The 16,890-nt window shown below is 36.9% G+C and overlaps 1 protein-coding gene across 3 annotated transcripts in view; it reads left to right on the forward strand.

Annotated features, from left to right (window-relative positions):
• Positions 1–16,890, forward strand: part of ADCY1 (adenylate cyclase 1) — a 166,231-nt gene that overhangs the window by 118,008 nt on the left and 31,333 nt on the right. For all 3 annotated transcript variants that reach the window (XR_001876164.1, XM_017823085.1, XM_017823098.1), the window contains exons 8-11: positions 5,210–5,365; positions 8,838–9,032; positions 10,438–10,535; positions 14,011–14,095. Coding sequence is in view for 2 of the 3 variants with exons in the window: in XM_017823085.1 (XP_017678574.1) it covers positions 5,210–5,365; positions 8,838–9,032; positions 10,438–10,535; positions 14,011–14,095 (534 nt within the window). In the remaining variant the exon portion in view is untranslated. The remainder of the gene's footprint in view (positions 1–5,209; positions 5,366–8,837; positions 9,033–10,437; positions 10,536–14,010; positions 14,096–16,890) is intronic.

Genomic DNA, 16,890 nt, shown 5'->3' on the forward strand with positions numbered 1-16,890 from the left:
GGAAAGGGATCATATGGAATACTTCCTTAGATTTCTGACCCCATTGCTAAGGAAGGCCTAAAAATCCAATAAACCAACCCACTACAAGCACATAGCAAGCAAAAATATGTTTGATCAAGTTCTAATTTGAAATGCCACAAGTTAGGCATCTGAATCCATATCTGGGCACACACTGGTGATTTCTCCTTTCAAACTGATGACTACCTGCAGCTGCCACTGCTGCCATGACTTGGAGAATCCAGCAGTTGTCTTTGCTCTTGATGGCTGACAGCTCCTAACAAGGAATTTAACTAGAGATCTGAATGCATAACTTGAGCATATCAGGTTTTAACACCCTAGATATACCTTAGCAGACCTGATTTAACAGGTAGAAACACGGCCTTTTAGTGGAAGCTCTATCTGGACAGAGGTTGTTCTGTGCCTAAGACTTTGTATTGCACAAGTGTTGAAATACACAAATCCAAACACTGGAAATAAATTGCTTGTGTTACTGCCCAGCAAACAGAGAGAAGACGGATGTTTGTGTTACAGAGTGTGTTGCTCTACATCTTCAGGATTGTTTCTGCAGTTGCTGTGAAGCTGCTAATGCATCATCATCAGTGTGACAGCCTGCAGCTTGGGTTGGCAGCGATATTAGAATTAGTTATGTGTTCTAACATCGTTCTTCTCTCTTTTTCTTCCTACGTAAATGTGGAATCTGGAGAAGGGAGGAACATAGGGCACTGGTATAAGATTTTCCCTGTTATTGGTTTCCTAGAGATTGCTTTAGTCTTTACAGCTGCTAAAAACTTTTTCTACATCTATGTCAAGAAAGTGATCACACTATTCTGAATATTAAAAATTTATCTTACAGAAGTTGCATTATTTTCTGATAAAAATTCCTAGTATACTTTCCCGATGGGCAGCTGAGGTGTGATAAGCAAAATGTATCATAAGGGCAGTAGAAAAGGGTGGAAAAACAAATGTCTAGTGATTTTAACTGTAAGAAGAACAAAACGAAAAGAAGAAAAAAATTACCTATCTCAGGACAAAATGACTCAAAGATAATAATGGAACAAATACTACTACTAAGAGGCATGGTCATGCCTGCCTGAAGATAGAAAGCATATACAGACTCAGTGCTATCTCATTTATGGTTTCTGTCAATGTGTTTTGAATGTCATTAGTATCTTCTTTCCCATGCCATTTTAAGCACTGTCGTTGAATATAGTTAGGGGAGTAATAGTCTGCTGACATTTCTGACAATCTCAGGTGAGCACCAGTTAAACATTTGTCAGAATATTACATGGCATTCAAACACTGGGGTGTTTTCCCAGGATTTTAGTCCGCACTTGTTTGTATTCTGCATACCTAAAGACATTCACAGAGCTGTAGATAGCCTGGATGCTTTCACAGTGCTCTATTAGAAAATCACACCTTATTTGCCAGCTGTATTTCAGCAAACAACCAACCTTTGCTAAAATTATGAAGTAAATGAACAGTGAACAGAATTAGAGATGATCCTGAGGGTCAAAAAGAAGCGTGAAAGTAAAATGCATTGACAGAATGAGCTAGAATGGGAATGCTGCAGTCCAGCTTTCCTATAATGCTGGCCTGGAGCAAAAGCAGAACAAAAGGAGAGTAAAAGACACTGAGGTTGGGGTTTTTGTTTGATTTTTTTAAGTCTGTTTTAACAGGTTATACTGCATTTCTTGACTTTATCAGAGACTTAGAGCAGAGGGTGAGATTACTTAAATATTCCACTGAGTAGTTCAATGTCAAAAGTGTTGTTCTGCTGTAAAAGCAATAATAAAAAGGAGACATGATTTGTGAGATGAAAGTGAGAGAACTCCTTTGTCTTTTTGATACTGTGTATATATAATAGTAGAATGGAAAATCCTCAGTTCCAGTGCAGAAATCTATATGTCTTGCAACCACTAGATTAAAAAAAAAACCAAAAACCCCAAACAAATGAACAAACAAACAAAAAAACCCTCCCCCCAACCAACTAATCAAAACTATATATAAAATTATACATGATCTACTGAGAAGTACCAGTGTGCCCAGTTTGTGTGTATGCAATATCCTTTGTGTGGTTATGTTCTTGGCCAACCATGAAGAACAGTAGCTGTGTGTGTTCCACAAATTTTCATAGCATTGCACAGTAATTGAGTTTGGAAGGGGCCTTTGGAGGTCATGTGGTCAACCTCCTTGCTCAAAGCAGGGCCAGCTTTGCAGTTAAATCCACTTTTGAGTGAATTCTGAGTGTTTACCAGGCTGGAGATTTGGCAACCTCTCTAGGCAGCCTACTCCAGCACATGATAATCCTCACAGTTAAAAGTCTGTTCTTTGTGTCAAATAGGAATTTCCTTTGGTACAGCCTATATTAATTGCCTTTTTTCTGAGTAATATTTGGGATGAGTCTGGCTCTGTCTTCTCTCCAGCTACTACTTAAGTGGCTGAAGATGGCAATTAGATCCCTGCATCTCTTCTTCCAGCTAAATGAACTGAATTCCCTCAGGTTCTCATGTGCTTGAGAACTGTACTTGTTTTGGTGAACCTTTGCTGAACTCACTCCAGTTTGTCACTGTTTTTCTTGTACTGGAGAGCTCAGAAGTAGATACACTACTCCATTTTTTCCAGTGACCTGTGCTGAAATTTCCATTTAACTCGAAAAGAGCTCGAAAAATTTTTCTGAATTTCCAACATATAAAAGGTGTATGCTGTAGATATATTATCTGCCAGTAGGATTTATAAACTGAAAGAGACTGGTTGATGGTAAGAGCTAAAAATTTTCTACCTACTTATTTGAAGATAAAGTCAGGAAACTGAATGAAAACATGTGGTTAAAGAAAAGTCATGTTGGTGGCAGGGCCACACTGCCTTAGTCAGACTGTATTCATTCCAAATTTTCAAGTTGCAGGTTGTTCTCAAAAACACATCTATTATAAGAAGTTTGTATGGAGGAAAGTCTAAATTATTCTCCTTGTAGGAGGATATAGTCATGCCCATGTGCTCACCTTTCAGAGTCATGCCTCATTGAATCTTTTGCTAGGAAGATGTTCTACCTGTTCTTTACCACTCTTCCATCTATACTGTGGCATTTCCATAACGAAGGCTGTCAGGCAGCTTTTGTTGCTCTCTAAATTTATTTAAAAGCGTCTTTCCAAGCCAATCTAGTGGCAACCTAAAACCAAAGTTGTTGATCTAATTAATGCAATGTCCACAGTGAAAAGTTTGAGCAAAAAAAGAGCTAATGACCTCTTAAGATAGTGTCCACCTGTAAACTTCTGTCTAATCCCCTATTATCCCCTTGTCTTAAAAAAAAAAAAAAGAAAGAAAGAAACAAAATGCAAAACTGGAAGGAATTTCAAGACAGTTGCTAAATTTGTTGTATCAAAATTTTGATAGAGATACTGAGTAAAATATAGAGAACTTCTAGAGGAATTATAACTACATTAGGAAAATTTGTAAGTAGAGTATCTCTCCAAAAAGCATGTTTTGGCTGTTGGGAATGGTAGCTCAAATGCTGATCATATCTGCCATACTCAAGTCTAACAACCATCTACTTGGTGTCCTTAGGAATACCTAAAGGATGATTAGTATGTGAATATCCTTGTACAGTATCTTCTGTGCAATTCAGTGGTAAGTCTTCTGCCAGAAAGCCCTTGAAAGAAAGGGTTCATATTGGGATCTCTTCGCAGAGACTTTTGTTAAACTATCACTTATATGAGTGATTACACACCAGATACACTAACGTCCTTTTAGAATTCAGCTGACAACTGTGCAGTGCAGTGCTGGTGATGCTAGCTGGCTTCAGTCAGCCTTCCAGTGCACGATAAAGCACATGTGCATACCTAGGCACCTATACACATTTGGAACATGTCCTATGTTTATAACATGGCCATCTGCTAGAAAAAAAAAATAGTGCAACATTTTGGTCATTTTTGTGTTTCACAGACACAGCATGACTGACTAAACAGGGTATTGGCAGTTCAATAATATATTACCTTGGTTACCCAGAAAATGCAAGTGCCTAGCTATATGTGCTAAACATCACAGCAAACCAATATCTGAGATGCCATTTGGAACATAAACAGTGTCATTTGCCCTGCCCCTCGAAATTTAAGTGTCTGTGAAAACATGCATTAAACAAATGCTTTCAGTTTCTTCTTTGTTCTTTATCATTGAAGTAATGATGTAAATGGCTCTAGTAAACCACAGTATTGTGAAGACTGCACAGCAAATTCTCAGTGCCATTTGAATGAAGATTTTGGACTATGATTTGCTCTGTCTTTTGTATCTAGGAACACTAGGGACCAAATCCTCTGTGCTTCTTTATTTTGCTGTTCCAGAATATATCAATTTTACAAGCTTAAATTCCCATACAGTGACGGCATGGGGGGCTTCCACATTTCTCATTAACACTGCTTTACACATTCCACATGTGTACAGAAGCATGAGTAAGTTTGGTATAAATACTAAGGATAGAATATTCTGGTCTGTGAAAGCATCTAAATACATAATAGGGATTTACTGAAGTCAGCAAGAGTTAAATACATGCTTAAGAGGTAACCAAGAAAATATTTGTCCTTGCTGAACTGGGAGTCCTGTGGTAGAAGGAATAGATTATACCCACACCTCTGAGAGTATTTCTCCGTGGTATAACACTCCATGCTTTGAAGAAATAAGATGTAAGATATAACTTTAGTGCCTCACAAACTCCTTCTAAGGCATATATGTCTATCTTTTAAGAAAAGCTATCCTCTTCAGATTTTAATGAACTTACCAATGCCTGAAGCAGCAGAATGAGAAAAGAAGAAAAAGACTGAAATTACATTTTTTTAACATCGATTGATAAAAATCCTGATTTCCTCGTTATTTTTCCTATATTTTCCTAGAATTTATTTTAACATTATAAAAATACAAATATTGCCTCTTTCATGAGTTTATCATTAATGTACTGTTTTAGAGTCTACATATCTAAGCAGAAAACAGTTCCCAAAATGTTAAGTATGAGTTTAAAATCTGTTCAATAGATTCTTTACATCTCAGATTAAAAAAGATGAAGTGATCTTCTTTTGCAAATACCGGATGTTTATCAAAATGCATTGCTTCTTAATTAGAATATTGCTTTGTTCTGACCACTAGGTGGTGCAAATGCCTGCAAGTATGTATGTCTGCATGGGAATGTAATGACAGTTATAAATATTATTTTTCTGATCAACAGATATTTCCTGGACTGATTCTCTCAGACATTAAGCCTGCAAAAAGAATGAAGTTCAAGACAGTCTGCTATCTGCTTGTTCAGCTCATGCACTGTCGTAAGATGTTCAAAGCAGAGATCCCTTTCTCCAATGTCATGACGTGTGAGGATGATGATAAGGTAATACATGTGGGCCATGTGCACTCTGTGTGCATCAGTTCAGGACTGCATCCAGCAGACTTGCTTTGAGAACATAAGGGATGATGTTATCAACTGAAAGAGAAGTTTCTGGTGTTCCTACTGGAGCTGAAGCTAGCATTATATAATGCTCACTGTAAAAACAAAATTTAAAAAGGCCTTTAATTTGTAGCACCTCTTGGAAAACCCAGTTGAGGTGGCTTATGGCGTTTCTATTAAGGGCTTCCTTCACATAAATTAGAGTTTCTGAGGCTTTTTCCATCATTTTGAAGAGATATTATTTTCCATCTTTTGTCCATCACAGTCTGAAGCTATTGATGGCAAATACAAAACAACAGAATAATTTTATATCTCTACATGGTAGTCTAAAAAATGAAAGAAAACTGATTAGTCAAAACTGCTCTCAGTCCCTAATACAAATCCTAAACAGAGAAGTTCCTAATACAAATTCCGCTTTCTTGGATGCCTTGTAATGCCATAAATCAAAATTGCTTTACATACTAGTAGCCTGATTTACTTCCTTTTCTGTACATGAATCTACCCAAAAATTTATGAAAAAAACCCTTTAGAGTTGTTCGTTCCATTTTCTTAGCCAGCAGGTGGCAGTATTACATAGTCACTCCACCAGTGAGTGGTGTCATAATGTGCATTGGAAGCAGTAATTCAGCTTGACTGATTGCTCCACATTATTTGGGGGGGAGGGTGTTTGTTTGGGGTTTTTTGTTGCTATTTTTGTTTAATAATGTACATTTATTGAAGATTCAGTCTAAATCTTACTTTCAGAAAACATTCAAAATTTCATATTTTGGGTTTTACATATGCTTGTGTTTGTTCTGCAGGAAAAGGGCAGAAAAGTCTGTTAGTATCTTTAAAACACATTTTCAGTGAAGACTTTCAGACACTTCAGATTTTATTTTGAAACTAGCCATGTACAAGACCTTCCAATTGTGAATTAGTCCTGTCTTTGACTATTTAAAAAAAGGAACCCACACGTTCTTTGAAGCGTATGCAATATTTTGCATTGTGTCTTGTGTATATGTATATATAAATATGGTAATATACACAGAAAATACCCATATGAGTTTGCTAGGGATCTGATGAAAATTTTTGCATGTCAGAACATTTGCAGTGAAGTTCTAAAATGATGTTATTAACAGAAACAATTGTTCTGAGCTTCTGTAACTGTTATGTAAAAATTATCATGGATTTATATTATACGCTATTATTATAAATACACTGTGTTGCAGTGCAGGGTTTCTTCAGAGCTTTCAGTCCTCAAATCACATAAGTCAGGTAAAACAAGCAGGGCTTTAAAGGCTTTGAAGCCAGTACATTTCTGAGAAATATAAATACTGGCTTGATCACATATAAGGCAATGTAAGTCTGCTGTATGAAATAATAATAGAGATAAAAATAAGAGACACAGAGGAAATTGTTGAAAAATTTGTAAGGAACAGCTATTTTGATTAAGAGCAGTAACTTTAACCCTATTTCAAAATGGCAGAATAGATAGTATAATTTATTCCATATATCAGAATAACACCGATCATCTACCCTCCTTCCAGGTTTTAAAGCAAAGAAACAGTATTTTGCTCACCCCATTGTTATACTATAGGCTTAAATTTGAATTGTAAAAAATCCCCGAAGACGTTCTTTCTGCTTCACCTTATGCAATACATATGGTAACTAATTATTGTTTATGTCAGGTAAAACTATGTATTCCTGACAATATTCTTGAAAGCACTCAGTTTCCCTGCAAACTAGTGGGACAAATGTCTTCTGCAGGAGAACAAATATCTCTTTAGAAACACTGAGAATAGTTGTTTGGTTGGCAATTTAAGATTTCAATTATTCCTAACTTTACCCAGAAGATCAGAATTGAGTCCATGTAAGTTCCCCAGATAATTTTTTGTGTTGAAACAATTAGTTCTTACACCACAGACAATTTACCAAGTAATGGGATCTGATAGTTTGAAGAAAAATGTTTCAAGTAGCCTCATAATTGTTTAGTGCTGGTATAACCTCCTCTCTACATACAAAGCCAGCAAAACAAGACTGGGAAAGCTATTTTTATCTTTGCTAAGGTCCATTTTTCTTTATGATCAGAAAGCTAACGTGTCAGTCAGTAGATAACTCTTCCCACTGTTCATACGTATTCAGGTATAATATCCATATAACATAAGCTATGTAAGCTAATGAACTGCTGTACTCCACAGTTTGTTTACTGATGAGGATCTCATAAGAATTTCTTGTGGAATAAGACAGGAAATGGCCATTCCTGCAGGATTACTTAAATAGCAATCACCACCTTTTTTTTACTATCTGGTTTAAAAGGGTATTTTGTAGTGTAGCCTTTAAAGAGGGGCTTATTAAGTACTGACTGCTCTGAAGAGAGAAATTTTGTTTGCTTCTTTAACGTCTTGCTGACAGACTCTGCTGATTATATCCTGAGCAGACTTGTCATTCCATAATGTTTTGAATTGTCTTGAACTCCGCAGATGTTAGATAAAAAAGTATTCCTTTAACTTTATAGAAATAGTAGAACTTGCCCAAGCTTGGTTGTCAAAACTCTTCTGAGAAGGAAGGCTTGATCCCTTTCTATTCATACTAGTACAGATCTAGCCATAATGGTTTAGATTACAATACCCTCAACTGATGGTTGCCACCAGTGTGACGGAGATGCTGCTCATGGTCTCCCGAGTGCTCTCTGTGAAAAGCAAGACAGCTTGTCTACAATCCCTTTCAGATACACTCCGTGATAAATATTTTCCACTGAAAGGGACTATGAGTGATCATCTTGACAGTCATGCTACTTCAGCCATGAAGGAGCCAGTTAGGCACAGGTTAGCTCTGATAATTTATTGGGTTGTGCCATCTGGATCTGCAAGTGCACATGAGGCATACTCAAGAGGTCTTAATGAGAAAGCCACTTGGGTGAGTTAAAGATAGGAACACTTGAGATTTCAGGCCCTCTGAAGTCACACATGGTCATTGTGTAAGTGGTTAAGGAAAATTATCTTTTCAAAATACATATTGCTACCGAGACAGTAGGACTTTCTTGTGTCATGAAGAGCCTGATTATATTGTCTTCAAGATGTCCAGAGCTTCACACCTTCTGTCAAGAAAAAATAATTGCAAGGTAAAGTCACACTGATTGGGAACAAACTGATTATTTCCTCAGTGGCAGAGAAGTGTCAGAGCAGTGTATGAAGAGAATTTCTGGATTAAAATCCTGGAATGCAGTGTGGGGGCTCTTATTGGTTTGAATGAAATCAGGATTTCGGCTAAGGAGTTTTTACAAGACAGCATTCGCATGGAGATAAGATCTCTGTCTTTTGTAGTTGCTCTGTTTAATGAACTCCTCATCTTGACTGTGAGCTTGAGGTTATATGAACAGCAATGAAAAATTTCAGTGCTAATAAAATCTGTGCTTCTTCCTTCATTTGTGCCACAGAGGAGAGCATTAAGGACAGCCTCTGAAAAACTCAGGAATCGTTCCTCTTTTTCTACCAATGTTGTATACAACACTCCAGGAACTCGAGTAAACAGATACATCAGCCGCTTGATAGAGGCCCGGCAAACTGAGTCTGAGATGGCTGACTTGAACTTCATTACCCTGAAGTATAAGCAAATTGAGCGTGAAAATAAAGTAAGGGAGTTTTAAATTATTTTTACTCATTTCACTGACCACGAGCCAGCTAGCATTGGGGTTTTGTTTGTTTTTATACAATATTTAAATTCTACTCACTATCTTTAAATACTTCACTGGACTGTCTCTCAGTTAAGAGGGAGACATTATCTCTACCTTCTGTCGAAACGCTTGAAGAGGATAAAAAGAAAGATCAGTATCATCCTACTTACCAAGATCCTATTCCATAATGTTACATATCCTGTGTTTTTGTCTTTCTTTTGGTTATCCAAACTGCCTGACCTGTGTCCCCTGTTTAATGCTGTCTCATGGCAATGTGGCTGCCTACTAACTCATGTGCTCTGGAAAAGTGTTAATGACAGGAGGATGCTTCCCTCTGCATATTAGCCTGATAAGTATTAATCCCATCAGTTCTAGAAAATAACCAAAAAAACCCCTTAAATCTCTGAGCAAGGCTGTGGTCTTGCACCAGTCTGACTGTGCTGAAAGCAGTGGATTAACTCCAGACTTATAACTATGCATATAAGCTAACAATTGTTCCTACCTTGGTTTTGTTTGTAAATACAAATTGTTTGTGTTTACAGCCTGTAGTTTATGTGTTTTTTAAAGAGCAAAAGTGTTATGGTTTTGGATTAATTTGGCAGTAACATTTAATGTTCTACCGTAAGTCACTTTATAGTCTAAGATTTCATGTCTCTACTGTTCCAAGTCAGAAGTCTGTGTGCCATATTGGATCTAATTTTTAAGGTTTTGAGCATAAATTTTGATTTGAAGTTTCCAGAGTAATTTATTATCCGAGTGTAACTGTTCTCTTTCAAAATAAGAAAGTCTTTTGATGTAAATGAGATTGAACTTTGAATCTTTCTGAGAAAACACTTCTGTGTTTCTACCCCTATGAAGTGTTATCTTGTAAAGTGTGTAGCTTAGTGGAATTGAAGACAGTAGCTGTTCAAAACTAAACCCATGCATCTCATTAGCAGCTGCCTCCAAGTCCACCCATTAGCATCTTGCCCCGAGCAACTGAGATGACAGGACTTCTTGAAGGCAGCACCAAGGGGTGTTTAACCTTGTTTCATGATGAGTAAGTAGAGAATAGGAAGTGCCACCTCCTTCTAGTTCAAAATGGTTAAATTTTTTTTCTCCAAAAGATAAACTTACATCTGAACCTAACCCAGTTTTGACTACTTACAGGGTAAAACAGACGTCTGTCAAGGAAAATGTTGTGTAGACTTGCCTCATCTGTTTTTTTCATGTGAATTAAGCCATGATTATTTGTATGTTTTTAAACTAAGTAGGAGCTTGTTTTATTTTAGGCTATAGTTCTTTCTTACTGAGAATGGACAAGTGTTGCTGACTAGGTGTATATAAAATATCTACTGTCTTAATTTCTTCCTTTCTTTAACAGTACCACCAGCTTCAAGACGAGTACTTCACCAGTGCTGTAGTTCTCTCATTAATTCTAGCTGCCTTATTTGGCCTTGTCTACCTTCTAATAATACCACAGTAAGTTTCTGTCTTTTGCCATTATAAATCAAAGTGGAACATCTTCAGACATCCTGCACAAATTAAAACATTAAAGTCTTTGGAACAGGAATGAGCACCAAAGTTGCCATCTTCTAATACAGGAGATTCTCTGCTATATATTCTCAGTCTAATCTCTTTCCATCTATTTGTCCAAAGGAGACACTTTTCACTATCTTTTTTTTTTTTTTGGTAGAAGGATGCACTTAGAAGGAAAAAAAACCACATTTAGACTTATGTAAACTTTCCATGTCTATTTCTAACTTATTTAAAGCATTTCTGTGCTACAAACAAAGGTGTTACTACAGCTTTTTAAAATGTGTTTGTGCTGACTTTGGATGAGGTACTTCAGGTATTGATAGCAACATAGATAAAACTATACGGATTTTAATGGAAACTAAGTACTGAAGTACCCACCTAGCTTTTCGACCCAAATTTATAGCCTGCATTGAGGTTTTTTGTATCAATGCTATCACTACATAAACTGCCTAGTGGATAGTTTGGCCATGCACCCATAAGTTGCAGTCAGGCCTTGACTGCGCTAACCCAGAAAAAACCAAATGCTCATGATGTATTTTGGGGCTGTTCTATACCTATTGCTGAGTGATACAGTTTAGTGATTGCTTCAGATTTTATCAATTCTATGTGATTTTTTACTAAATAAAAAATAATTAAAATTCACTGTCAAATCTAGAGGTTATAATAAGTAGATAGAATTGTGTTTAAGGTATAAAACTTATTAGTAATAAACTTTTTTATATTAGAATATCAAAACATTAAAAATAAACTTTAGTCACTTTTACTAATTATTACAATTTCAGTGAGAATAGAGCTGGACACAGTTAATGAAAATCCCATTTAAAATTCTGGTTTTTTCTATTCACAAATCCCCAGTCAGGGTAATACTTTTATGGTCTATTATTTCTTCTTGAAAGATTGAGAAACACTTTTTTTTAACTCAATAATAATATCTCTCATCTGTATAATATCTTTCATCTGAAGAATTCAAAGTCACTGACAAAAATCATCACTTACGTCATCATTTCCAGAATAACAATTCTGCTGACTAATTGGAACATAACTAAGAAGTCTTTCACCCTCTTCTGCAGTAAACCACAGCTGCAATACATGGCAATTTTGAACAAGGAGAAAAAAAATGAAAAAAATAGAATGAATTTCCAAGAATCATATGATAACCTTTCCAAAAAGTACTGTCACTTAAAAAACAGCTGGACAGAGATTTAGTTTAAGCTCTGATCTGACAGACACACAAGCTCCAGCAGAATATCACCACTGAAGGTCATGAAGATGGACTGGGTTAGTTAGGAAATCCATCCACTGAATGCTCCTAAGTTCTTTCTTCCAGTGTCTGTTATTCTAGCCAAATTACTAGTCTCGCTGGACTCTTCCCTCACTGTGATACATATGCAACTGTGAACTAAATTAAAACTTTGAAAGTATAGGAAAATTTCCCCTCTCCCCAGAACTTGGAGCTTTGGGCTGCTCTTTAGATTGCCAAAGCAGTTATAAATATGACAAAAGAATGCAAAAGCCAAAACAAGACTTCTAATATGTTATTCTAATGGAAGAAGTGACGTATGGCAATATTGCAAGAAGGAGGTTCAAAATCTAGACAACTAAATGTTGTACGAAAGCCAGTTGCTTCATAAATACACAGAAAGCAATGGGCTTGACATTCTCACAATTCCTATCATCATCTGAGCAAAACAGCTTCTCAGCTAAAGGCATATTTCATGTCCCCAGATGGAGTTGTTGAAAGTAAGGTTATGTTCCAGTCAACCTAATCTGTCCAATTATGGAGGCACACATGCAATGTAGCCATTAAAAGCTCTGATGATGAACCTTTCTGATGTCTTATACTGGCTAGTGGTTAGGGTGCAGGACTCTCACCGCTGCGACCCGGGTTCGATTCCCAGCCGATTCCCAGCCCCCCGGGCAGATGGAGCTCGTCAGCCCTGTAAGGCAATCCATCTAAGAGAAGGTCACTCTAAACAAACCTACGTTCTGAGACCCTCACTGCCACTGTCCAAGCTTGCTTGGCCCCGGCAGATGAACCTCAGGATTAAAGGGTGGGCTCAGTTCAGCGCACGCTGTGTCTCACCTAAAAAATCCACTGCGCAGGCTCGAAGGGTTAATGACCTTTCCCAAATCTTCGCTCGCGAAGATTGGCCATTAAAAAAAAAAATTTTAAAAAAACAATGTATCCCCTTTTACAAATGCCAACCCAAATGTCTGTCAGGGTCTCACTCAACACTAATGTCAATTGTTGGTTATTGCTACCTAAAAGATGTCATTGCATTCATGGCCCCTGCATTCTTTTCTAGCATACTATCATCCTGAATACACGTGAATTCTGTAGAAGCGTGAGAGCCTGTAGTCTATTAATACTTGTATTCAGAATCCATACTGACTGTACTAGAGTCACCTCCCCATTCTGGTTACACATACTACAATACAGAATTTTCCCTGTTCCTGTATTGGTAGGAATCATTATATGAATTTGAAATCAAAGCCAAATAGTTAGAAATTATACAGGAGAATTGCACACTTCCGCTGTTTGAAACCCTGTATAACCAATCTTTCCCCAGTAATTGTCAAGGGCACAGATACATATATATGAAACCATGGCTCATATCTTCTGGACTGGCTGGTTTGTTCTCACAAGCTAGAAAAGAAGGCGTGAAGATTGTGTTATGCTGATGTCATGCAACCCTGGTTCCATGGCTGGTGTGGGGCGGGCCTGTCCCTAAGCAAAAATCAAATGCACCAGTACCAGCACTGGTGGAGTTATTTTTGTCAAGTTGCACACATCCATACAGTACTTTTCCAATAACAGAAGTTTTCTGGAGGTGGAAAGTTCTTGGTTTGCACCCTTCTTCTCATGAAGAACAAGCCTTTGTGAAACCTAAGATTTGTCTAACCATTGAGAAAGACTGAGGAAGGAGTTCTGTTCTGTTCTATTTCATTAGAAGGCAGTCTGGTCTGATTTTGTTTGACTTGATAAGTGACTGAGTTGAATGACCTCTGATTTCTGAATCTTTGAGAAAGAGAGAAAAAGCATCTGGTAACTGTTACATAGCTGCCAAGGCCAAGTAACTGGGTTACATACTCCCTTGTGAGAATCATCATGCTGAATATTCTGCATTAGCCTACAAAGTGTCTCTCCTGACACACCATATATTTGAATTTTTGAGGTGCTTTGATCTCCTTGCTGAGTCCAGAGTGGGAACCATATACAAGAGCATTTACTAGTGTCTTAGCCTTGAGAGCAGTGCACTTCACGGTTAAATTCCCTCCGCTGTTGTTAGTATTACAGCAAGGTTGAGGAGGAGATCTTACACCATTGGTTTAAAATACCATTTCAGAAGGACCCCAAACAGCAGTTTGTTCTCATCTGCTACTGAGTTGCATTGCTTCTGTTGTATTTTGATTCTAGGAGTACCGTAGTTCTTGTTCTCCTGGTGTTCTGCATATGCTTCCTAGTGGCTTGTATTATGTATCTACACGTCACACGAGTACAAGTAAGTGATTTAAGATTTTATGGCTATTCTTCCTTTTGGTGTCCATGCTATGCTTGTCCTTTGGAATATGAAGTCATCTGTGTAAGTTTCACAGATTCATAGAGTCTGAAAGCTATGTGCTTATCAAGTTCATTGCAAAGTAATGTATTAGGCACTTCAAAAACAAAGATGGATCACCTGAAAGTAGACTTTACATGAGTAATTGTTACAGCACTGTAGCATTCAGTGCCATTAATTCTATGCTTTCTGTCTTTTTTGCTACATCGTCCCTTAACACTTACAACTAGGTACTGAATCATTGCAGTGTTCAGAAAAACAACTGCTTTAATCTGACTTCTACTCCTTTCTGACGTCAGAGCACACTAGTTTTCCCTTCCATTTCAGCTGGTATCTGGGTGTAAAGTCCTGATAAATTCCCCTCTGTTTTCAAAATTTTTCCTGCCAGAGCTGCAGCTGTTTTGATGGTAAAGTACAATGTTTTGCACAGATAATCCTTGGCCTTTTCAAAACCTTTAGTAATGATTAATTCTCCTGCATTATATTTTCACGACAGTAATGATGTAGAAGGACATTTGGTTGTATTATCAGCGAACTAGGTCTGCCACATCAGAATAAAGCATCTACAGGCTAATTTTCTGATGAAAGAAATCTGTAGTGGATTAATCTAAATTTAGACTTTTCAGACAAATATCAGGACAAAACACCTACGCAGTTAATCAGCTTTTCTGATTAGCACACACTAATTTTAGTTTAAAAAAATGTCCTTTGGCAGGAGAAAAGTCATTGTTTCCATGGAAACTTAAATAGCATATTAGCAGAGTATCAGGTACAGAGCAGAACCCTATTTATAAACTTGCACAATTATTTGGGAGTAATTTTGATGATCTCTTTTGTTTCATTAAGGCAAAGTAGTTTATCATCTATTCTTCTCTGTGTAGATGTTAGAAACACAGATGAAGTTTATGGGAAATTACTTCTCTTTATACGGTTTCCCTGGGGTTAGTGCAAACTTGAGATGTGTTCCATCTGTTTTGTCAGTCAACAAAATCTGTATTTATTCCGGGTTCCTCTATAGATTCAATACCTTACAGGATCAAATCCACCATTAGAAAAATAAAGAAATATAAAACATCAGAGTATCACAGTTTAAAATTTTATGGTGAAAATTTGTCTTATAGAGTAAATAAAGTATAATGAATATGCTATGTATAAAGGATGTAGAATGTATAGAATGTAAACCAGTCATTCCCCTATTTTAATCCGTCTTCTGTCACTTATTTGTTCTTTCACACTAGATAAGTGGCTCAGCTTCTCCATGCTTTACCATTGAATGCCTTACTCCTAAAACCACTATGACAATGTTTTACTCTACTAGTTACCTAGCATTTCTGGGCTCTGACAGTACTTATATAGTTAATAAAAATTCCACAAATAAAAGAAAACAAAGAAAATAAAGCACAAAATTCTATGCTATCGTTAAAAAGTAGTTGCAATCTTAGAATGACTTAAAGTCAGAAGTATAAATCATGTTAGTGTCAGAGTTTTAATTCAGACATGTCTCATACCTTATCTTTTAAATTTTTCTTGTTAACACAATAGCCTAGCATGTCAACATATAGAATATCTATTACCACACAGACCAAAAAAAATTGGCACAATGTGTCAGGACACGTGGTCTTTGAATCTGTGTGTTGTTTTGTCACTGTTAACAATCCAGCATTATCTTCAAGCTCTCTTTAATAACCAGTAGATAATTGCAAACTGAATTTGATTGCAAACTGAATTAATGGAATGTATATATTTCCTTCAAACAAAATTAACTTTTTTTTTTATTTATATGGATAAATCTGCACATTCCACGCCATGTGTGTATAGGATTTTGGTCTAGTTGCGTGGACAGTTTGATGGGTAAAATGCCATTGGGATGATCAAATTCAGAGCATAGCAGTTTATGGTTGTACTCTATTTGGTAGTAAGTGGGGTACCACGAGCATTTATCCTAAATCCTGTCCTGTTAGACAGTTTTATCAGCAACCTGGAAAAGGACATGGAGTATACTCATGTATACTCCATGACTCCAGTTTTGGCAGAATAGCTGTCAGGATGACTATTGAGAGGATTCTGGATAAGCTGGCAGAATAGGCCAAGAGGAATCTTACGAAATACAGCACGCATAAATGGAAAGTCCAGGCCCTGAGAAGAAAGAACTGCCTGCAATAACACAGGCTGGGGAGTGACCAGCTCTGCAAAAATAGCCCTGGGATTCTGGGGGTTAAGGCAGACTACTTTTGGGCCTCCTGAGGTCCCTTGCAACCTGAACTGTATGATAGTGATGAATAAATGCAGAAATAGTCTGTCTTTTTCATAATGTAATTTTGGACAATGCTGTATCGTTTCCCTTGAGACACAGTTTTTCAATCTCAGATTCTTCCAATTTGAGGTTCAGCAATATGCTCACTCTTTTATTAAAGCTGATATACCTCGAGTATTGATGCTGACTAATACTTAATCTGGTTTATGGTGTATCTAAGTAACTCAGGTCCATAATCTATTATTGATATTATGTTGGTTGTTCCACACGTACACTTACACGGACATAGCTCATACTGAAGTCAGGATGTATTTGCAGTTCATATATTTTTTATTTCTGCTGTAATTGCTGTATTCTCATGTGTCACATCCCAAACAAAGTTTATTCACCTATAAGTACCTCAATTTTTAATTCATGGTCACATATACAGGCGAAATGTCTCTGCATATGTGAAAGGAAGGGAAGGTATTTAAATACATGATTT

Source organism: Lepidothrix coronata, unplaced genomic scaffold (assembly GCF_001604755.1).
Source record: "Lepidothrix coronata isolate B3197 unplaced genomic scaffold, Lepidothrix_coronata-1.0 Scaffold3, whole genome shotgun sequence".
Classification (NCBI taxonomy): Eukaryota; Metazoa; Chordata; class Aves; order Passeriformes; family Pipridae; genus Lepidothrix; species Lepidothrix coronata.